This window comes from Zasmidium cellare, assembly GCF_010093935.1.
Source record: "Zasmidium cellare ATCC 36951 unplaced genomic scaffold M409scaffold_42, whole genome shotgun sequence".
Lineage (NCBI taxonomy): Eukaryota > Fungi > Ascomycota > Dothideomycetes > Mycosphaerellales > Mycosphaerellaceae > Zasmidium > Zasmidium cellare.
Genome location: NW_022986986.1, coordinates 38,088 through 58,902, shown reverse-complemented (window position 1 = coordinate 58,902; position 20,815 = coordinate 38,088). Strand labels below are relative to the sequence as shown.

At 55.9% G+C, this 20,815-nt stretch overlaps 10 protein-coding genes across 10 annotated transcripts; 5 read left to right on the top strand and 5 right to left on the bottom strand.

Annotated features, from left to right (window-relative positions):
* Window positions 1-76: 76 nt before the first annotated feature.
* Window positions 77-982, top strand: M409DRAFT_59226 (uncharacterized protein; the record flags this gene model as incomplete). The annotated part of the gene is made up of 2 exons (XM_033814130.1): window positions 77-581; window positions 669-982. The coding sequence occupies 2 exons, from the start codon at window positions 77-79 to the stop codon at window positions 980-982; spliced, it is 819 nt and encodes a 272-aa protein (XP_033662110.1).
* Window positions 983-1,628: 646 nt separating this feature from the next.
* Window positions 1,629-2,267, top strand: M409DRAFT_59225 (uncharacterized protein; the record flags this gene model as incomplete). The annotated part of the gene is made up of 1 exon (XM_033814129.1): window positions 1,629-2,267. One exon carries the CDS (start codon window positions 1,629-1,631, stop codon window positions 2,265-2,267), a length of 639 nt encoding a protein of 212 aa, XP_033662109.1.
* A 19-nt stretch (window positions 2,268-2,286) lies between these two features.
* Window positions 2,287-4,175, bottom strand: M409DRAFT_28259 (uncharacterized protein; the record flags this gene model as incomplete). Its single annotated transcript, XM_033808949.1, has 3 exons — window positions 2,287-2,418; window positions 2,525-2,812; window positions 2,859-4,175. The coding sequence occupies 3 exons, from the start codon at window positions 4,173-4,175 to the stop codon at window positions 2,287-2,289; spliced, it is 1,737 nt and encodes a 578-aa protein (XP_033662108.1).
* Window positions 4,176-4,462: 287 nt separating this feature from the next.
* On the bottom strand, window positions 4,463-6,523 carry M409DRAFT_59223 (uncharacterized protein; the record flags this gene model as incomplete). Its single annotated transcript, XM_033814128.1, has 1 exon — window positions 4,463-6,523. One exon carries the CDS (start codon window positions 6,521-6,523, stop codon window positions 4,463-4,465), a length of 2,061 nt encoding a protein of 686 aa, XP_033662107.1.
* A 1,904-nt stretch (window positions 6,524-8,427) lies between these two features.
* Window positions 8,428-9,469, top strand: M409DRAFT_59222 (uncharacterized protein; the record flags this gene model as incomplete). Its single annotated transcript, XM_033814127.1, has 4 exons — window positions 8,428-8,490; window positions 8,546-8,826; window positions 8,877-9,348; window positions 9,395-9,469. 4 exons carry the CDS (start codon window positions 8,428-8,430, stop codon window positions 9,467-9,469), a joined length of 891 nt encoding a protein of 296 aa, XP_033662106.1.
* A 200-nt stretch (window positions 9,470-9,669) lies between these two features.
* On the bottom strand, window positions 9,670-10,590 carry M409DRAFT_69847 (uncharacterized protein; the record flags this gene model as incomplete). Its single annotated transcript, XM_033818468.1, has 1 exon — window positions 9,670-10,590. The coding sequence occupies one exon, from the start codon at window positions 10,588-10,590 to the stop codon at window positions 9,670-9,672; it is 921 nt and encodes a 306-aa protein (XP_033662105.1).
* A 769-nt stretch (window positions 10,591-11,359) lies between these two features.
* On the bottom strand, window positions 11,360-12,396 carry M409DRAFT_59220 (uncharacterized protein; the record flags this gene model as incomplete). The annotated part of the gene is made up of 3 exons (XM_033814126.1): window positions 11,360-11,717; window positions 11,767-12,148; window positions 12,192-12,396. The coding sequence occupies 3 exons, from the start codon at window positions 12,394-12,396 to the stop codon at window positions 11,360-11,362; spliced, it is 945 nt and encodes a 314-aa protein (XP_033662104.1).
* A 1,020-nt stretch (window positions 12,397-13,416) lies between these two features.
* M409DRAFT_28254 (uncharacterized protein) lies at window positions 13,417-14,943 on the bottom strand (the record flags this gene model as incomplete). Its single annotated transcript, XM_033808948.1, has 2 exons — window positions 13,417-14,721; window positions 14,815-14,943. The coding sequence occupies 2 exons, from the start codon at window positions 14,941-14,943 to the stop codon at window positions 13,417-13,419; spliced, it is 1,434 nt and encodes a 477-aa protein (XP_033662103.1).
* A 1,276-nt stretch (window positions 14,944-16,219) lies between these two features.
* M409DRAFT_28253 (uncharacterized protein) lies at window positions 16,220-18,609 on the top strand (the record flags this gene model as incomplete). The annotated part of the gene is made up of 2 exons (XM_033808947.1): window positions 16,220-16,342; window positions 16,453-18,609. The coding sequence occupies 2 exons, from the start codon at window positions 16,220-16,222 to the stop codon at window positions 18,607-18,609; spliced, it is 2,280 nt and encodes a 759-aa protein (XP_033662102.1).
* Window positions 18,610-19,273: 664 nt separating this feature from the next.
* Window positions 19,274-20,806, top strand: M409DRAFT_59217 (uncharacterized protein; the record flags this gene model as incomplete). The annotated part of the gene is made up of 1 exon (XM_033814125.1): window positions 19,274-20,806. One exon carries the CDS (start codon window positions 19,274-19,276, stop codon window positions 20,804-20,806), a length of 1,533 nt encoding a protein of 510 aa, XP_033662101.1.
* Window positions 20,807-20,815: the final 9 nt, after the last annotated feature.

Below are 20,815 nucleotides of genomic sequence, written 5' to 3'. Positions count from 1 at the left end.
GCGCTTAAAACTAGTCGGCCACCTTCGTCCCTCCCGCCGCCTCCCTCTATACCGTCTCTCTCTCCCACCGTTCACAATGGCAGCACCGACCTGCCACTGCTTCTGGAACGGACAAATCACGACGCAATGCGGCAACGTCACCCCCTGCGGAACGGGCGAGCCAGGATACCACAACTCCACCTCCGGCACGCAACTCTGCTGCGTAGCAGGCGATACCTGCGGCGCGAACTCCATCTGCCGCGCCTCGTCTGCACAATCATCGCTCTACTCCGGCTTCTACCTCGGCGGCTGCACCGATGCGAGTTTCGACGACCCCCTCTGTCGGCGGGATTGCAATGATCGCGGCACGGAATTGCTCGGCGCGGATGTGGTTTACGAGCAAGCGACCGGGGTCTGGAGTTGCTGTGGACGGACGAGCGATGGGACGGCCCAGGTGGATTGTGACATGCCGGTCGATCGCTTGTCGTTTGAGATTGGATGGACACCAGATCAGTTCCCGGGGCCGGTGGGGAAAGCGCTGACTCCGGGCGTCACGACGACGGTAGGAAGTGCCACGAGTGCGGCGTCGAGCACGGCGACCGGTGGGACAGTGCAGAGTAGTCCGACTTCTGCTGCGGCGGTAGACCACAACAGCAGCTGACTTTCGACCGGAGCGAAAGCTGGTATAGGGGTCGGAGTCGCATTGGGTGCTCTGGCTCTAATCGGACTGATCGCGGCCATCGTTTTCTGGCGGAAGAGAAAGACCAAGCAAGACAAGAGCAGCAGGTCCGGCCCCGTGACAGAGACATCGCAAAGCCCTCAAGGAGGATACATGCACGACTCCAAGCCCATGCTACCCCCTTACGATCCGCGTTCTGCATCCCATCCGCACGAAATGAACTCTCCGCCTACCGACCAGGGGTATGCGGCCCGTCCGTACGAACTGAATGCTGCGCCAACGACGCATGAGTTGGACTCGAGGGCTTTTCAGGGCACATCATGATTTGAGGTTCTTGTATCGAAGGTCCAGCTCAAGCCAAGCGAGACATCGTGGTGGTGGTGCTGAGCATGACGTTGGATACGTCTCGAGCTTGACTTTGGTATCAAGTTGCGTATACAGTACTCGTGCAAACCAGGGTACAGCTAGTCCAAACGTACGTTAGCTTTCACATCATCGAGTGTTGGATGTAGATGCTCCAATCTGTATCGAAACACACGGTGATCCTCGTTGCAACGGCTAGAAAGAAACGTGTTATTACTGCATGTAGCCCCAGAGAACAGTCGTAGCGAATGCTTGCCCAAGAGATGGAATATCGACCAAAGACAAAGGCGGCAATCGTGCACTCGACAACGAATGGTAATTGCCGTAGACGGCCAGACGTCCTTCAGAAGCGTTTGATACTGTAATGCAGTGGGGTCCGGGGATGAAGGAGCTGAATCCTTGTGATGAGAGCTCGGGAGACTGACTTCACCTCATGCATCGCACCAGTCAGCCTCCGCGACAGGGCCTCCAGGTCCGACATCCGAGTGCATAAATCCGCCCAGCACACCAAGCGTCAGGAGAGTCATAGTGATTCATATCATCCGGCAGAACCTACGTCTCTCCAGTGCCGGACACCGCAACCCAACCATCGACAAAGGCCCTCACAATGTCACACTCATCCCCATCAACACACTTTCGCCTCCTGGACCTCCCCGTCGAAGTTAGAGAACATATCCTCCGCTACGCCCTCCAAGTCCCCTACTACATCTCCCCCCGCGTATCCATCCCCCGAGACGCCTTCGTCCTGCGCCTCCCTCCGCTGACAAGAACCTGCCATCTCCTCCGCAAGGAATCCCTCCCATTATATTTCGAATGCAACACCTTCCACTTCAACCTCAAGGACGTCCTCGAAACGCCCCTCGAGCAGGATCTCCGTTTTGAAAAGAAACTATTGACGTTCGGGGCGTGGTGCGAGGCGGTGGGGTCGGAGAGGTTCGCGAGGATCAGGAGTTTCGCTTTGAATCTGAGAGGTGGAGGCGTTGGGGGAGGGATGTATGTGCCGAATGTTGTGGTGACGGTGGGGCGGTTCGGGAAGGTGGATGTCGAGGCGAAATGTTTATGGCAGGGGGAGGGTGGTGGAGGGCCAAAGTATGAGGCGAAGCCGGCTCCCGAGGAGTTGGTGAGAGTTGTCAGAGAGGTTGTCGCACGGAATCAAGGGAGCGGATGTCTTCTCCCACGGGATGTGGTGCAGTTCTGTCGGGCGGTTGAGAGGTTCGGGCCAGCCTTGCCGTACTTGAGGATGTAGATCATTCAAGTCATGTAGATTACGCTCTTCTTCCCAGCAGTTGGTAGTCAGCAGCCCCGAGGCAGTAATGGTCATTTTCCGAGACATGTGCGTCCCAGAAAGGGAACTCGAGCTGCACTCGATTCACCGGGACAGGGATAGCCGCCGCACGCTGCAAGAATCGTCAGCTTTTCTGAAGGGAAGGTGCTCAATCCGACTCTCGCAAATCACTCTCATCGGCGCCATGATTGAGACAAGAGACTTTTCAAATCACTTACGGTCAGTCCAAAGCAGTCGGTCTGTACGCCGCGAATGTAGCAGCCGCTTGCGAGTTTGCTTAACTCATCGTCCGAGTACGTTCCAAACTTCTCCATTGGACGGCAGTCGCCAATGCAAAGGAGTTGCAATGCAGAAGCGGTCTCGTATTGAGCGACCCTTTGCATGATGTTGTTTGCAAAGTCGTGCATGTCGTGCATGGTGATGGATGCATCGTAACGGTCTGATGCAGGGTTTGGCCGATTGAGGATACGAAGCACCTTAATTTGGCTCGACTTCAGTATGAGATCCTACTTACAGTCAGCGGACGCATGCTCAGGGCACAGCCATACTCACGGTCTCCGACCGAATCGCACTTTGTCTGGTGTCGACGTTATGCTTATTGGCTAGAGGCAATGCGAGTTGCCTCAAGTTCGGACTGCGCTCCAACAAGTTGGCAAGTTCGGAATCCTCTGGAAACCAGTTGTAGTCCATGATGCCCATCTCTCCGTCATCGTCCATCTCTCCGTCATCGTCCATCTTTGAGTTGTCGAGAAAACTAAGACAGAGGTCTGTGAGGGTTGGCATGTGTGTTTCAAGGCAAGCTAGATCGAAACCATCCGCTCCAGAATCGTCCCATCGGATTTCAAGAAATTGCAAACCTTCGAAACTACGAAGGAAAGATTCCAAAAGTTCGACCCTTCCGTCGGCGTCGGAATCGAAACGATAATCCTCGTACAGGGAGAAGACACGGAGCATCGAACCCGTGGTTAGAAACCGTCTAGTGAGGCCCGCCAAAAGATCATCTACCCCCGAGCAGTCGTGGATTTGTAGCTCGCGAAGGTTCTCGAATGCGATATACGGTATTAAAGCCTGCTCAGCTCCAAGCATTCTTTGACTATGGAGAAGCAGCTTTTCGAGCCGTAAAGGAATAGTGTCTCGCTTTAGGCGTCCGAAGATATGAGCGAAGACTATGCTGGAGTCGAGGGGCTGATCCTTGTGTATTGATTGATATAGGTAGGACGTGGGCACGCTAATCCGTGCTGCCATGATCCTTCTTGTGATCTGCTCTGCGCGGATTGAGAGGTCCTGGATGTTCGGGCGTCTTTGAAGAATGTCACCGTAAAACTCCAATTCAGCCAGACAGCCAATCTTGTTCGGAATCTCAAGACCCATCAACCGATCTAATATAGGCTCCATGACTGAAGCGCGGTCGAAAAAATCAGTTGGTCCCAGCTGCATATATCTCAATGCCCCTAGCTGGGTGAGGATGATATTCACATCATCAGGCTTGAGCGGAGTGTCATCTGGCGTGCAAAACGACATCAGCTTGTCTTGCGGCAGTATACTGACCAAGTGTCGCAGCTTGTATCGCCAAGCGGCCTTGTCGTGGACAAGAAAACTTTGCGTTGGGCGTTTGATAACGAGGTGTCGAATGTACTTGTGGCCGCCATGGCCTCGTCGTAAGATGCCGTCATCTTCGCGGCAATCGTCAAGGTCGATCTCCAATCGCCGGTATAGGACTGGGATCGCTGCCGCATGCAGTGACCTTGACGCCAGACATAGATTTTTCAGGTCGCCAGGATGGGACAACTTGGATTCCACGAGACCCAGAAGCTCCGGCAATTGCCAGAATTCGGCGCACGGGTGCTTCTTCTTCTCACCGGTCGACATGATCTTGTCCGTCCGTTTGAACAGCTGATGAATAGGATGGCGAGCACATCATGCGAAGTTGAATTTCCACAAGGTGAAGTCGCGCAGTCGCGTGTCCGTGTTGCAGCACGGGTGAGGTGAGGTTGCACGGCTTGGCGCGTCTACGGCGCTTGCCCCTTGAACATTGACCAGGATCAGGGGCTGGCCGTTGAGTCAGTGTTCGTGTTGAGAAGTGTCCACATCAAGTCCAGAGCGTCGTCAATTACAACAGTATCTAAAGAAACAACTCTTCTGTACAGGAACATTCATCATCGCTCTGACGGCGTGTAAAACTCCTCGGGCACGACGTCTCCATTCGACTTCGCCCTCTCCGCCGCGCTCGGCTCAGGAGGCTGCGTGACAGCTTTGTGAGCATCCTTAATATCCTCGCTTTCGACCTTTTGCGGGTCAACAGCGATTGCCATTTCACCTCTGCCATGCTTCTTCGCCATTCGCCTCAGGGCTTGCTCGGTGAGACCCTGTCTGAAGATCCGCTCGAGGACGTCCTTCTTCCGCGTCTTGTGGTCGCCAATGCTGATCACCACGCCCGCTGCAATGTTGCAGGCAATGGAGCACGAAAGAATGGTTGCAGTAAGCGCTTCAGGTCGGGTGTGGTAGTTGATCGACCAAGTGCACGTTCCGAGCGCAACTTGAAGAAGAGAATGGCAGTCGAGTAGCACGACCGCTGCCACCATGTGTCGAAGGGGAAACGCGTGGTGTGTTGCAGTCTCGTGCGGCTTGTAGAATGTGTGGCTTTTGTTGAACTTGGCTTGGTGGTATTGCAGTCGCTTCTGCTGTTTGGGCGACAGGACCGAGAACTCGGCCATTTCTTCCTTGTCAATCGCGTCTTCGATTTCGGCTTCAGTCGCACTTCTGCGTCTGTCTGGAAGATCGTTCTGGTCCACCAACTCGGGCAATTGCTTTTCACGCCGCAGTCGCCATGTTGTATGATGGTAATGCGCGATGAAGCACATGTGATAGGTATCGACTGCTCGAAAGGGCGCCAGTCCATCTCCAATGAGCGCGAAAAGGGCGACCAGGACTAAGTCAATGACGTTGATGATGTAGTCCTGGCGGTTTCCGGCGTAGATCCAACCGATCAACGCAAAGACCCAAGCAGCACCAAAAAGTGTCACGCAAGTTGCGTACACAAAGACGAACAGGCCCAGAGGTTTGCTGATATATTGCTTGAACCCCCTCATCGATCGTTTGAAACCCTCGCGCTTGGAGTGAAGAAGGTGTCGCACATGGTCATTGAGCTCTGCGACGTCTTCGTCCGTCCAGCCTTCCAAGCTGACACCGTGAGGAAGCACCGCGTAGTGCGAATCGCTCAACTGGGATGAGATGGATATCGTCCTTCTGATACGTGACTCTTCCAGCTCGATGCCGTCTTGTTCACCACCTTCTTCCTCAGGAATTGGCTTCTGTACAGGAGGCTGGCCCATCCGTGAGGCTCGAGTGCCCGCTCGGGATCGAGCGATACGTTGGACTTCGCCTTCATCAAAGCCACCAGTTGATCGGCGAGATAGATCGTAAGTAGGGCGGCGATTGACGAGACCACCAAGATCAGGAACGAAGAGTGAGTTCTGCAGATTCGTCAAAGTTCCAAGAGTGCGGACTTCTGGATCGACGAGATCGAGCAGGTCAATAACATCAGACTCGTACTCGTCTTGCTGGGATCCGGGTCGCTCTATGATCCTAGGCGCAGTAGACGAAGTGTTGCTTCTGAAGCGACTGAGCGAGAATCCTCGATTGCGTTGCGCGGCATTACCTGCACTATGCATCGCTGTACCTCCAGGCCCTAGCCTCTCAGGTGGAGGGGTTGCTGCAGCCATGTCCTGTGCATTGATGCCAGCAGGCGTCACAGGCCGTGAGCCGGCATTGGCACCCGGAAATCCAGGATGCATCGCTGCACCGTGAGGTGTCACCGACTCTCCTTCTCGGATAGCAGGCATGTGAGACGGAGCAGCAGCATCGGTGGTCCTCTGTCTGGCGAGATCGTTTCTCATCAGCATGTCGTAGTTGGGGCGCTGTGGTGCTGAAGAGCTTCGCCGTCTTCCCGGAAGCTCGTCTTCTTCATCGTCGGGACGCGGAGTGGTGGCCGCTTCCTGGGTTGCTGGACGCTGCAAGTTCCCTGTCCGCTGTTGACCTGGAACAGCATTGCTGGAAGGCAATCTTCGTATTCGTATGTTGGAAGGGGCTCTCAAGCTCTCGAACGAAGGCGCGCCTGCGATGTAGCGGGCTCCACGGGGACGATTCGACTGATCCTGCGGCTGGTTCCCTGCATTATTACCGCCTGGACGCCCGGAGCCATAGTTGAAGTAGTCCATTATGATGGGTGTGCGGCCAGAAACCTGCTGGCGTCGCAGAGGTGAAGTGGTAGAAGTTTGGAATTAGCGAGGGAATCCTCGGCAGGTGATTCGAGCGCGACTTTCACCGCACGCGTTGACGAGCTCTGGGCGGAGGGTCAACTATAAGACAGGCATGCCGTCGGCCGAAGCTCTCCTATGCTAGTCAAACGTAGTAGAGATGGAGATCCAATTGCAGTGTCCAGAGCAGTCAGAGCCGGCAGATCCGAGGCGGCCTGCGGGTGTGGTGAGGATGGGGGGTTTTCTGAGAGTCGTCCTGGGGCCGAGATGGCGCGACAAGGCGTCTGCAAAGTGTTTCGCTCGGTCCAGCAAGTCGTGCTCGCGCCCCAACACGCACTGTAAAGATGCAGTCGTTCGTGGATGGTCCTGGAGGAGTCGAGCAGAGGAAATACCAAAAGTTGGGCCCCAGAGCTGAGAGGTGCCAGATCGTGGGCGGCGTCCAAGCTTCCCTGAGCTATTCGACGCCAATCACAAGCGTCGACTGTCCGCCGCGGCCTGCATCAGGCGCTGACAGATGCTGAGAAGAAGCAGCACCAAGCTTCCGATTGCTTTGTGTGCTGCACACTTGGTCGGATTTGTCGGGCGCGCAGGCTTTGAGAGGTGAAGGCCTTGCCAACCTGGACCGTCGCTCCTAAACGAGGCGCGTCTCTTCTGGGATCATCATCACCCCATCTTCGCCCGCCTGCCCTCTCCCGTCGTCCAATTTCGCGTGCCCGGGCGACCGTTGTCCGTCACGGACGTCATCTGTCACCATTTAAACCTGCTGCTGCACCTCGCCGTTCTGGCCTGTTCAGGTTACGGTCCAGAATCGCCGGATTAGAATGTCAACATCCACGGAGACCGATCTCTTCGACCGCCTCAGGAAAATTTGCTGGAGGATGATTTAAAGATTCGCGGAAGAGTAGACCTTCGCTGAAGACCTGGTCGAGTGGAGCTCCATCGGTGGACAACTTGGCTAGGCAAGAAGACATCGGGATTTGGTGGGTATGCACTTCCATGCGAGGCCATGACGAGTTCTCCAAGACGCTTTGAAAGAAGAATTTGGAAGATGAGCAAAGGATATAATAATACAAGAGCTGGGCTGCCAAGCACTGCACACCCTTCAACCAGCAAGTCCCGTTCCAGCAAAACCTCGCAAAAACTCCTCGCGATCGGCTGATGCGGATGTCAGTCAGTATTAGCATACTGGATATCCTGCGTTCCTGTATATGTGCTGGTGGACGCAGCTCTCGCAATGTGCCATTCTCAACGTCCAGCATGACCGCATTGCCTTACAAAGGCTCTGGCATGGCGACGAAGAAGACATGCTACCGAGGCGCGCATCTGTATATCTCCAGTCGACTCAGAAGAGGCTGTGATCAGTGTTTGACAACGATTCTGCTGTCGAAGACTTGAGGCATACATGTAGGCCGAGCCGTAAGCATGTCATACTTGGTAGTGTGGGTATAGGACCTTACCCTCCTATGCGTCTATGTGCATCCCAAAATAATACAATCCTATACGTCCATTGCAATGCCCTCCAAACAACCGCATTCCTTCACCTAAAGTATACCCAATCCTGCACATTTGGCGACGAAAGCCCTTCGTGGCCCCTCGAATGTTAGGTAGCGGGGTCGGCCTCAGCCCAGCTCCAGCACCAAGTGGACAACACTTGCCCTACGAGCCTATCGACAAGTCGACCCTGGCCGCCGCTTGCAATAAGCAGGGCAGCAGAGGGCACCTAAATAAAGTCGGCGGCTCTGACACACCTCACCCGATCCATGTTTGCCAGACCACTGCGCTCACAACTGTCCACCTGCTTGAATACTCACACAAAGCTATCCCGCACTTCTTCCTTCACCTGTCAGCGACGATACCTTGTAGCCATGGCGAACATCCACACCCCGATCCCGAACTTGAAGCTCAATGATGGCAATAGCATCCCGATGGTACAATATCCTCTCTAAACCGACCCCACGACCAAGCTGACCGTCATACGAACAGCTTGCCTACGGCACCGGCACCGCATGGTACAAGAGCGGCGACGAATCCAAGCTCGACCAGCAATGCATCGACTCGACCAAGACGGCCATCAAACTCGGCTACTACCACCTGGACGGCGCCGAAGTCTACAAAACCGAGACGGAGCTGGGCACCGCCATCAAGGAATCCGGCGTCGCCAGAGACAAGCTGTACCTCGTCACCAAAGTCATCACCAACATCGCGGATATCCCCAACGCGCTGCGGACGAGTTTGAAGAAGTTGCAGACGGATTATGTGGATCTGTGAGACGATCTTATTGTGTATGTGGCGAAGCTGATTGTTGGGATTGTAGATATTTGATCCACGCCCCTTTCTTCACGGAAAGCAAGGAAGACCACCAGGCCAAATGGAAGCAGATGGAACAGCTCAAAGACGAGGGCCTCGCCAAATCCATCGGCGTGAGCAACTACCTCCCCGAACACCTCGATGTCATTCTGGAGAACTGCAAGTACCCGCCGGCTATCAATCAGATTGAATTCCACCCATATCTGCAGCACCCCAACTTGGTCAAGTACCACAAGGAGAAGGGCATCGCCACGTCGGCGTATGGTCCTCTGACGGCTGTTACGAAGGGTGCGGGTGGACCGGTGGATGGGGTTTTGGCGAGTCTGGCGAAGAAGTATGCGGTCAACCCCGGAGAGATTTGTTTGAGGTGGGCGATTGATCAGGATATCGTGGCGATTACGACGAGTAGCAAGGAGCAGCGATTGAGTGATTATCTGAGGGCTATGACGTTCAAGTTGACCCCGAAGGAGATTCAGATGGTATGTTTGAAACGGTATATTGTTGGACTTTACTGACGCTGGGCAGATCAACGAGGAGGGTGCTAAGAAGCATCTGCGTGGTTTCTGGAACCACAAGTATGATGACAATGATAGGCGATGATTGAGTCGTCTCCTCTCGGCTGTCGAGACTTGAAAGTTGATATGAGCAATAAGAGCTGAAGCCTCGGATCATTCATGCTCAACATCTCCCGCGTCCTACTCCTTCTTCGCCGCATTCCCAGTCAAACTCCTCCAAGAACAAGTCAGCCACCATCACCACAACATCCTCAATAAGAAAGAAAGAAAAAGAACATCCAAAACTCACCTCGCCGTCTCCATCAACTCCTCAGCACTAACCCCCTCCGCCCACCCCCTCAACCAAACATTCAAAAGACTCCCCCTCTGAATCTCCTCCTTCCTCTCCAACAGTTCCCCCACATCCCAATTCGCCCACACAAACCGTCCATTCAACTCCCTCGCCTCCGGACTCGCACTCAACCACACCGCCATGCCCGCCGGCAGCCGCGGATCATCAGGCGCCCTCCGCCCCGCCTGCCGCGCGAGCTCCGTCGCCACGACGCCCGGCTGCATGTTGAAGATATTCCACTCCGGATGCTCATAGTGCAGAATCTCCGTGATCTTGGTGGATGCCAGTTTCGACGTCATGTACGCCGCTCCGCCGGGCGCGTACGGCAGGTGCGCGGCGCCGCTGGGCAGGTTTATGATCGTCCGCGGCGTCTCTGGCGTGCGTGCTCTGTTGGCGCGCAGGAAGGCCTGCGAGACGATTAGGGGTCCTATGGCGTTCAGCCGGTGACACTTGGTGAACTCGGCAAGGTCCACGTCGATGAGCAGGCCGCGACCCACGGAGCCTCCCGCGTTATTCACGAGGACGTCCGGCACGGCGTCGAAATGTCCCAGCACGCCGTCCATCGCCGCTTGGACATCTTTCTGCGAGGTGATATCCGCCGTCGCGATGAAGACATCCGTCCTGTCACTCGCCTCCCTGACCTTCGCGGCCGTCTCGTCGAGCGTCGCCTTCGTCCGTCCCAGCAGCGCGATCCCCTTCGCCGAGGCCTGCGCGAAGGCGATGGCGATGGCCTGCCCGATTCCGGCGCCGGCGCCTGTGATGAGGATGATTTTCTGGGAGCAGTTCAGCGCGGGCTGCTTGGGGTCGATGGCGGGGTATTGGTCGTGATGGTAGGTTTTGGTGAAGGACGGGTAGGGCTGCTTCCAGTCTGCCATGGTGAATGATTCGGTGCTTCTTCGTCGTCGATGCTCTTTTTGGGGGGTTTACATATCAGGTCTTGTCTCTGGCTTGGCTTCCCTTTCCTTTATACGTCTCCATGGTTTCGGTCTTTAGCTGGGGGTTGTGGTTGTGGGCGGAGATAGCGGCGTTTGTCCTTGGGAGGTATGTGTGTTCTTTTGGGGAGGAGGATTCCTGCTATGATGAGGTCGAATTGTTACTTGAACAATCTTCTCTCTGGACCCTGGCTCCGAAACTCGCTCGCTATGATTTCTACGCTGAGTGAGAAAGTTTCGGCTGTATTGCTGTGAAGGGACTGGTGTGCGTGGCCTTACATAGGTGTCCGCGTTTAATGTACATGTAGTCTGCACACGCGTCAGTAACATTCTCAACTCGATGATATTCGACGTCTTGTTCCGTCTTGCGTGCTTCGCCAGAGAGGACATGATGACGAGAAGGGTTGATCGCCAGGCCTGGACTGCCAAAAGTGCATGCGCATCTCATTTCTATTTGATCCTGTCCTGTCCCAGATCTACGCCCGACCTCATCTCTATCCCGATCAGATTTCTCTTTTCGTTCCACAGCTATGCATGAATGCCCCAAGGAAAAAACAACGATTACAATCAAAAGTAAAACCACACAGCCCAAGGAAAAAGCCAAACTGTACTGGCTTTTTCGCCTTTGTAACGCACATCGGGTATCGTCTCCTCGACTGTTGTTCTGGAGGGTTGCCCTGCTCTTTGTCCACAAAACTCCCTCGCTATTGCTCTAGTGCTTTGCCGTCACGGTCTCGCCGGTGACCTTCTCGACGGCTTCCTTGGCGATATCTGCCAGAGCCACCATGCACACGGTCTGCCAGACACTCAGACCGATACGGGGAGCCACACCACGGTAGAGGGCACGGATACCGCCGTTCTTGTAAATGTAGCCGAAGGTGTTGCCGACAGTCATCTTCTTGGGTCGGTTGGGGTCGTCCTTCTTCGACTGCATCTCTACACGTACGACCTCGATGGGCTGGTTCCACGCGCTGAGACCACCACCAAGGGCAGAGGCGAGGATGCGCTCTGGAGCAGTCAGCTTCTCCTTGGGGTCGGTCTTGCCCGTGACGCTGCGGATTCCGTTCTCACTGTTCATAGTCAGCGCATGCCTTTCTCTGTTATGTTTATCGAACGTACGCGATTCTGCTGAGACCGAAACGAGAGCCCCAGTTGGTGACCTGTCTCACAGCCACAGCGTTGACACCCTTGTTGATACCACGGATACCCTCAGCGCGGTAGATGGCCATGAAGCTCTCAATCGTGCCCGGGGGCTTCTTGCCTGCCTCGGCAGCCTTGTGCTTGGTCATCTCGACGGTCTTCATGCACGTGCAGAAACCCATCGTAGCGTATGCCTGCGCGAGACCACCGGTCATACCACCGATGAGACCAGCGGAGAAGTTGCCCGCGCCAAAGGTCTTGGCGTAGTATTCACCTTCGGAGGCAACGAACAGGAGCACAGCGCCCTTGGTGGAGGCTTCGATCCAGGCCCATGGGATGAGACCCTGGTAGACTGTGTATGCTGCGTTAGTCGAGACGTAACGAACGTATGAGATTCTACGTACAGCCAAAGAAGCCACCACGGCTCCAGATGCGAGCAATCGCGCCTGCCATGCCGTCCTGACGATTGGCAGCCATGGTGGTCTTCATGACCTCCAGCGGCTGGCCGAGGGTTGTGACCTCGAACATGTTCATGCCAGCGCCAAGCAGCAAATTGCTGAACTTGACGGGCTTCTTCTCAAGCTTCTGGGCAGGTGCGGCGGCGGACATGCTGATGCGGAGTGGTGAGGTAGAGGGGGCCGGACCAAGGCAGTACTGCGGCTTCTTCGCCTGTCGCTGGTGTTATGGGATGGGTGTCGGGGGGAGAGAGAGAGAGAGAGGACGGCGGAGCGCAATCTACAGGAGACGGCGGGAGAGGGTCGTCGAACGGTTGTTGAGAGATAGGGGACGAGTGAGGTGAGCTGGCTGGCTGCTGCGGTTGGCTTTGTCGGAGTGCGACAATCCTCGCGGCGGGCCTGGGGGGACGAAGGTGCGGGTTTCTGCTGCGAGTGTGAACGTGACGACTCGATGTGAGATGTGAGGAGGAGGGGAGTACTCTGTACAAGGCGAACAATGGTGATCCTACGGGCACGAATTGCTTGGGACTTTTTTGAGTTCCGGCGTTGGCGTTGAATCTCAGGTCACCTCTCATCGCTGGCCATAGCTTTGGCCTCTCACCGAGACGGATGCCGTGACCGGACAAGTCAGCGGAAGGCTATTTGCGGCCCCTACAACACCGGCATTCGTTTTAATAAACCCGTTCGTTCTCTGGCGCCTCGCCTCGCTCAACAGCAGCAGCAGCAATTCGCCGTGACCTCACCCGACATGCCATGTAAACACGCCGCATTTATTGTCGGCGGCTTTCGACCCCTGTAGCGTGGAGAGAAGTCATGCGATAACGACGGAACCCTGTGAAAAGTGGAGAGCTAGTCAATTTCCTCCGAAGCTGCAGCTCATCGAACTGGTGTTGCTGTCGTTGTTGACATTCAATGCTAGTACATATGAGAACTTCTAGTTGATGACAGTCGCTCGATCAATCAAAAACACCTCTAGTACCCAGGTCCAACGCTCCCTAGTAGCACAATGAGAAGCTTGTAATGCAGGTTCGAAGCGCTTTTACAGTAGGTATCTCATGTCATCTCAGCATCCTCCGCGTCTCTTCTCTTCCTTGCCGCCCCCGTCACCGCCGAGTATGTGCAGCGCACGTCGAATCCGCGCGCTCGCAGGCATGTGAGCGAAGGTGTAAGCTGTTCAGAGCTTAGCACCAACGAGCTTGGCATAGGCCTCCGTGCTGAAGGACTTTGGCCTCTCGATTGGTGCACCGACAGCACGGTCGATGATCAGCTGTGGGAGTACACCAATGGCTCGGCTGACACCGAAGAGGACCGTGTAGAAGTTCTGCTCGGTGAGGCCGTAGTATTGGAGGAGCACACCGGAGTGAGCATCAACGTTTGGGTATGGGTTCTTGGTCTTGCCGTGCTCGGTAAGGACGCCGGGGGCGATCTTGTAGACCTGGGAGACGAGCTTGAACATTGGGTCGTCTGGAAGGTGCTTGAGAGCGAACTCGCGCTGCGACACGTAACGTGGGTCAGTCTTGCGGAGCACAGCGTGGCCGTAGCCGGGAACGACACGGCCGCCCTTGAGGGTGTCCCAGAGATACTTGGTGATGTTCGCATCCGAAAGATCGCTGCCGACAACCTTCTTCATCTCCTGGAGCCAGTTGAGCACCTCCTGGTTGGCGAGACCGTGGAGTGGGCCAGCAAGACCGTTGAGACCAGCGGAGAGGGACAGGAAAGGCGATGACAGAGCAGAGCCGACCAGGTGAGTGGTGTGGGCAGAGACATTGCCACCCTCGTGGTCAGAGTGGATGGTCAGGTAAAGACGCATAAGCTCGACAAAATCGGTATTGTCGGCAAAGCCAAGCTGGTTGGCCAAGTTGTAACCGTAGTCCTTGTTGTTCTGGATGGCAGCGACCTTGCCGTCCTTGTAGACGTTGCGGTAAATGCGGGCAGCAATCGTGGGCAGCTTGGCGATGAGGTCCATGCTGTCCTCGAAGGTGTGCTCCCAGTACTCGGTCTTCTTCATTCCCTTAGCATAGGCCTTGGCAAAGGCAGACTCGTGCTCGAGCGCGGTGACAGCAAGAGAGAACTGAGCCATTGGGTGGAGGTCGGATGGGCAGCGGTCGATCAGCTCGGTGACGAACGATGGGACATCAGAGCGGGCGGCCCACTCGGCAGAGAGGTCGCGAACCTGCTGCTCAGATGGGACCTCGCCGGTGAGGAGGAGCCAGAAGAGACCCTCTGGCAATGGCTCTTGGCCACCTGGGGCCTTTGGGAGAAGCTCCTGGCATTCGGGGATGGTCTTGCCCCGGAAGCGGATACCCTCCTCAGAGTCAAGGACTGAGCCCTCCCAGACGAGCGACTTGATGCCACGGGCACCGCCGTAGACTTGGTCAAGGGTCACCTCGCCGACGACCGTGTTGCCATGCTCTTTCCGCAGCTTCTTGATCTGCTCAATCTTCTCGGGCAGGCTGGCGGCGAAGGTCTCCTTGAGCGACTAGATAAGAGAGCTGTTAGCTTGAGCTCTCGATGCCATTGAAGGAACGCTTGATGGGATCGCGGATGGGGATGGGAGGGAGGTGAGGCTTACGCTGCTCTTGCTTGGGGTAGCGTAGGTCCTGGCAGCATTGAAAGCAGAGCGCTGGGTCCAGGAGGAGACGGCGGGCTGGGTAGCCATAGTGCGGCGGAGCGCAACGCGGGAAAAGGTGTTGAGAGCCATTTCGAAGGACGAAGTCGAAGAGAAAGGCTAACTAGAGAGTGGTAAGAAGAACCAGACCGGACAATGGAACGGGGTTTGAGGACAGCCGAAGGCTTCGTCGTGGGTGTGGATCGCAGCGGACGGACAGTACGATAAAAAAGTTGAGACTGGAGCTCGCTGAGGGCACGGCGTTGCACGGGCCTCCGACTGACGTTTTCTCGGCCCCTGGCTGTTGGCGGTTGGCGGCTCCCACTCCAGGCCCTGCCGCGGGATCTCCTCAGTGTGATTCGGGGAGCGCGAAAACACCCGAAGAACAGTGATGTGGGTATGTGCGAGTGCTGTGGAGGCTGCTATACATTGGCCTCGACTCCGCGACTTCCTACAAAGCTTCGTCGACTGCGACTACTGCTTGATCGACCCTCGCACGCGCACGCGTAGAAACTCACTTTCGGCTGAGGCCGAGCTTGCTTCCGTTCGATGATAGGTGATCCGTGCAGTGCACGTGCACGAAGTGAAAGAAAAGCTTCCACCTTCCATTATTATTTTCATTCCACCCTCCCCGTTACACTTCCAGGACGCTGCACCGCTTTCTAATAACACCAACAACGCCTTCATCAGCTCGCAACCGACCCGACGACGACCACACTTCGACCCCCGGCCGGATCTGTGCGTGCCGCCGCCGTGTCACCCAGTCCTGTCCATCCAGGTGTTGGGACGCGCGAAAGCTCTTTGTCTTCACCATCTCAGTGAGGCGCTCCAAGGACCTCTTTCCTAACTTCTCGTCTCTGCGCACAGTGTTATTGCTCCGGAACCGCTCCTCACTAGACTTCTCACGTCGCTTGCTGCGCACTGTACGATTACAACGCACCCCTCCCACCGCTGGCGCTCAACCGGTTCGCCATCCTCAGGTGCAGTAGCGACCACTGTAACATCAGCATCCGCTTGGACAACATCATAGGCGCAGATTCTGAGATCACTCGACGATTCGGGTGAGTAAGAGCACACTGTAAGGCCGCAAACGAGCAGTCGCCTTTGGACCAGACGCATCTACACAAGAGCGTGCACACGTGTCAAAGCACTCGGTGAACAGGAGCCTCGACCCGCCGCCACCTCAGAAGTAGCGTGAAGAACGCAAAGCGACCGGAAGCGCTGTAGCTGTCACATGTTACTGACCGTCATTCAGTATTCGCAGTGAGCTATCTGTAGACTGGTGTGACGGCCAACCAGGGCCAAGCCGTAGAGCGCAGTAGGCTCAACAACAATACATCACAAAGGGGCGTAAAGTAGGCTGTCCATCATGGCCACGCCTACGGTAGATGACCTTGATGCGCTTCTCGCCTCCCTCTATCAGCTCAAGCCGCCAGGAGCCAGCAAGACCAAGATCGCGACCATCACAACGCTATGCGTGAACAACATACAGGTATGTCCAATGTAATGCTCGGCACCTCGAGGACACACGCACACGACGCGATGATGCGACAACCGCCGCGGCGCAAATGCAACAAGACAGTACTGACAGGTTCCTCACAGGCCGAGTCGCCAATCGCTCAGTCACTCTACCGCTCACTTAAGAAGGCGCCTGTGACGCACAAGCTCGGTGTATTGTATGTGATCGATAGCGTGGTGCGACAATGGATTGAGAAGGCAAAGGCAGCTGGCCAAGATTTGAACCTGGAACGAAAAGGAGAAGCAGGCACATATTCTGCGGCCGTCAGACGCATGACAGAGCTCATGCCACCACTATTTGACGACATCATGAGAGGCATGCCTGCCGAGCAGAAGCCCAAGTTGGAGAATATGGTCACCATTTGGGAGCGTGGAAGTACTTTCCCTGCGAAGATGTTGGCCGACTTCAAGGCCAAACTCAGCGGCCAGCCAAATCAGCCCACGCCTGCAAACGGTGTTTCTGCCAACATGCAACAACTCTCGATCAAACCTGGAGAGAAGTTTGCAGCGCCTATTCCGACCAGGACGGTCAATACACCTGTAGGCTTTCCTCCGCGACAGCTGTACGACTACGGATTCTTACCTGGCAGAGCGGCGCCTCCTACTCATGCAAACGGCACGTCTGGATCTTCACAACAGTCCACCCCTATGCAGGCCAACTTCTCCGCCCAGCAGTCGGTGCAGCAGCCTCAGCATACACAAGCTGCGCCATCAGCAGATGTGAACAGCATCCTCGCAGCACTCTCCAAAGCAGCACCACCCGCTGCTTCAACTCCTACTTTCCCATCCGCATCTCAGCCCGCCGCGGCGCCACCAGCTCTCCCTGCGGGCATACCTCCACAACTGGCAGCTCTATTCGGACAGCAAATGCCTGCTCAGTCTACACCCACACAACAACCTCAGCAGCTACCATACGGCTACTCGACACCATCCGCACCACCAATGCCTGCAGCATACCCACAACCACCACCACCCTTCCCTGGCTACCCACCGCAACCGCCCCCTTCTATTCCTCAAGCCTATTCTGTTGCGCCGCCTCCACCACAGCAGTCTGATCCCCTCAGCCAGTTGAGAGGTCTCCTTCCCGAAAACATCCTCAACGACCGCCAGAAGTTGATTCCAGCACTCCAACTTCTGCAAGACTTGCAAAAGGACGGGATCCCACCCGACAAGTGGGGACCAGTGTTGAAGGCATTTGAGGAACAGTACCAACCACAGCCAACTGCGCCCACCCCAGGTCCTGCGTACGGTGGTCAGGGCGACTATGGCCGCAGCCGGGGACGTAGTAGAAGCCCCGATAGAGGCCGTGGCGGTCGTGGCAGTCCTGTCTACGGCTCGTACGATGCTGGTGCACGTGGCCCAGCAGAGGAGAATCGTGATCCTCGAGGAGGCCAGCAACGAGGACGGTATCGACAGCGGTCTCCCGTTCGCGACAGCCCATCCGCTGTCGCCATGAATGGAAGGCCTATGCAGCCGAAGGTCATCGAGTATGACCCATCACTTCCACCAAATAACATCAAGGTGCTCTCGCGTACACTCTTCGTAGGCGGCGCAAACGGCACCCAGCAGGAAATTCAGGATCTATTCGAGCGGTTCGGGCGGGTTCAGACATGCATCGCGAACCGCGATAAGCGCCACGCTTTCGTCAAGATGACCTCTCGACAGTTCGCGCTCAACGCCAAAGCCGGCATGGAGGATCTCCAGAATCGAAATGACCGCGAAGTCATGAACATCGCACGTCAAACCAAGTGGGGTGTTGGCTTTGGCCCTCGCGAGTGCTGTGATTACCAGCGAGGAGAAAGCATCATCCCAATCCACAAGCTCACGGAGGCAGATCTGAAGTGGCTGCTCACAGCTGAGTATGGTGGAACTGGTGGAAAGCAGCTGGAGGGAGGGATGGTTTTGGAAGAGCCGGACATTGAAATAGGAGCCGGCGTCAGCAGCAAGGCCATGAGTAAGCGGGTCGGCCCTGACAATGCGCCGCCTGCGAAGCGACACAGGGAAGACAGAGGCCGACACGGAAAGCACAAGGGTGGCCACGGCGGCGGCGGAGGAGGAGGTGGTGGCGGCGATCAAGGCTACGGCGGATACAGCGGCGTTTCTGGAGGGCCACCACCGATGCCAATGGATCCGTATCCTTACCCACGACCTGAGCCAGTTGCAGTTGCAACACCACCGGCCGTGCCGGGATTCGGATTCAATCTGGGCTTGCCCACCAACGGGGGAAATACGTATCGATAGGATGTACTTTGGTAGAGGTTTTACTACCTGCACCTCGGCGTTGAGACAGGCACATGTACTATGGGGAAAAGCGCGGTTGGGGCAGCATAGCGAGACGGGCATTGGGACTGGCACTGGCTTTTGGTATGGGATTGCTCTCATTGTTTGCATGTGTTACACTAGCAGCGATTGATTATTCACAATTGTATTCCATTGTGTTATTTTTCTACTCGAAGCGCTACGACTACCGGATAGAGTGATGACTTGACGGCTATTCATCCACGAATTAGTGAAAGCCGGCAAGGCATATCCGCCTACGATGTTCTTGAGATGATTCTGCGGCTCAGCCCTACGACCCTGACATCAACGAAGCAGTAAGTGTGGTTTTAGGAAACTAGCGCAGATGGACCAACACCTCCGACATTCGCTCTATCAGCTCTGCCCTAAATGCATTATATTATGATGTCCCTTTCGCAAGACTACCGATAGGTGCATGACCGGCCGGTGGTGTGAAGAACACCACTGCTACGTTTAGCAAGCGTCGAAGGAATCGTCCTCTAGCTCCTACTGCTGACGACCAAGCGAACTTAGGTGGTAGGTAGCTCATCGCTGATATATCAGCCTCAGAACCGCCATCAAAATAATGAACTTCAAACCACAACACGTCTACGTCTCTCCTTCGACGATGCCTCCCCAACTCGCCCTCCTCGCCCTCGGCAGCCTCGCCACCTACCTCCTATGGATCATCTTCTATCGCCTCTTCCTGCACCCCCTCGCCAAAATCCCCGGCCCCACTCTCCCCAAAATCACCACCCTCTACGAAATGTACTTCGAAGTCTGGCAACACGGCCGGTACCCCTTCAAAATCAAAGACCTGCACGAGCAATACGGCCCCGTCATTCGCCCCGTCCCGGATGAAGTCCACATCAACGATCCGGATTTCTTGGACACGATCTATGCGTTGAGGAATCGCAATAATCCTACGGTGAGGGGACTGCTGGTCGATCAGAGTGTTGGGGGCGCGGAGGATTTTCATGTGCATAAGATGAGGAGGGAGGCGTTGAATCCTTATTTTAGCCATAAGGCGGTCATGGGGATGGAGGAACTCATCCTGTCGAAGAGCGACAAGGTGACGAGGATTTTCGAGCAGGCGGCGCAGAGCGGCGAAGCCTTGAATCTCTCGGATGTGTACTTTGGCTTCTCGAATGATCTGGTCCGGAATTTCTCGTTTGGCTCCGACAGTAACCTTCTGGATGACCTGGCGGAGGCGTGGGTGCAGAGGGAGAATCTGATGAGGTTGTTGACGGGCGTGAAGATCAATAAGCATTTCCCGTTCATTCCGAGGATTTTGGGCAAGTTCTTGCCGATGGTGTTGGGGGAGAGGGGGATTCCGCCGGCGGTGATGGATCTTCTCAAGTTCAAGGGGCGGGCGAAGGTCGATATCGAGGCGGTGATGGCGGATACGAATAATGATAAGAAAGGACGACATTCGATTTTCTATGAGTTGAGGGATTCGCCTATCCTGCCGCCGGAGGAGAAGACGGTTGCGAGGCTCCAGGACGAGGCCACCTTGATCGTGATGGCGGGCACGGAATCGCTCGCCAAATCCATCGGCTATGGCTCGTACTACCTCCAGCGCTACCCAGCAACGCTCTCCAAACTCCGCGCCGAACTCCAACAAGCTCGCGCAGAATCCGACGACGGGGAGTTATCGCTGACGACGCTCCTCACGCTCCCCTACCTCAACGCCGTCATCAACGAAACCAACCGCCTCACCTTCGGCGTCACGAATCGTCTCGCCAGATACTCCCCCACGGAGACATTATCCTACACGGCCTCCTACGGCCCCCACAAAGGCACCACATACACCTTCCCCCCGGGCACCCGAATGGGCTGTCTCACGTACTGCACGCACACGAACGAGGAGCTCTTCCCGGACCCGTTCGTCTTCGACCCGGAGCGGTTCGTGGGGCAGAGCGAGGAGGTCCACAAGCGGAAGCGGTGTATGATGGCTTTGGGCAAGGGCCATCGACGGTGTCTGGGGATCAACGTGGCGAATTCGGGCATGTGCTTGGTTTTGGCGGCGTTGGCTGGGTTTGAGATGGAGTTGTGGGAGACGGGGTATGAGGATGTGGCGTTTTTGCATGATTATCAGATTGCGCATCCGAGGTTGGATACCAAGGGGATTAGGGTGAAGGTGAAGGGGAGGAGGGAGTGAGATATGTGA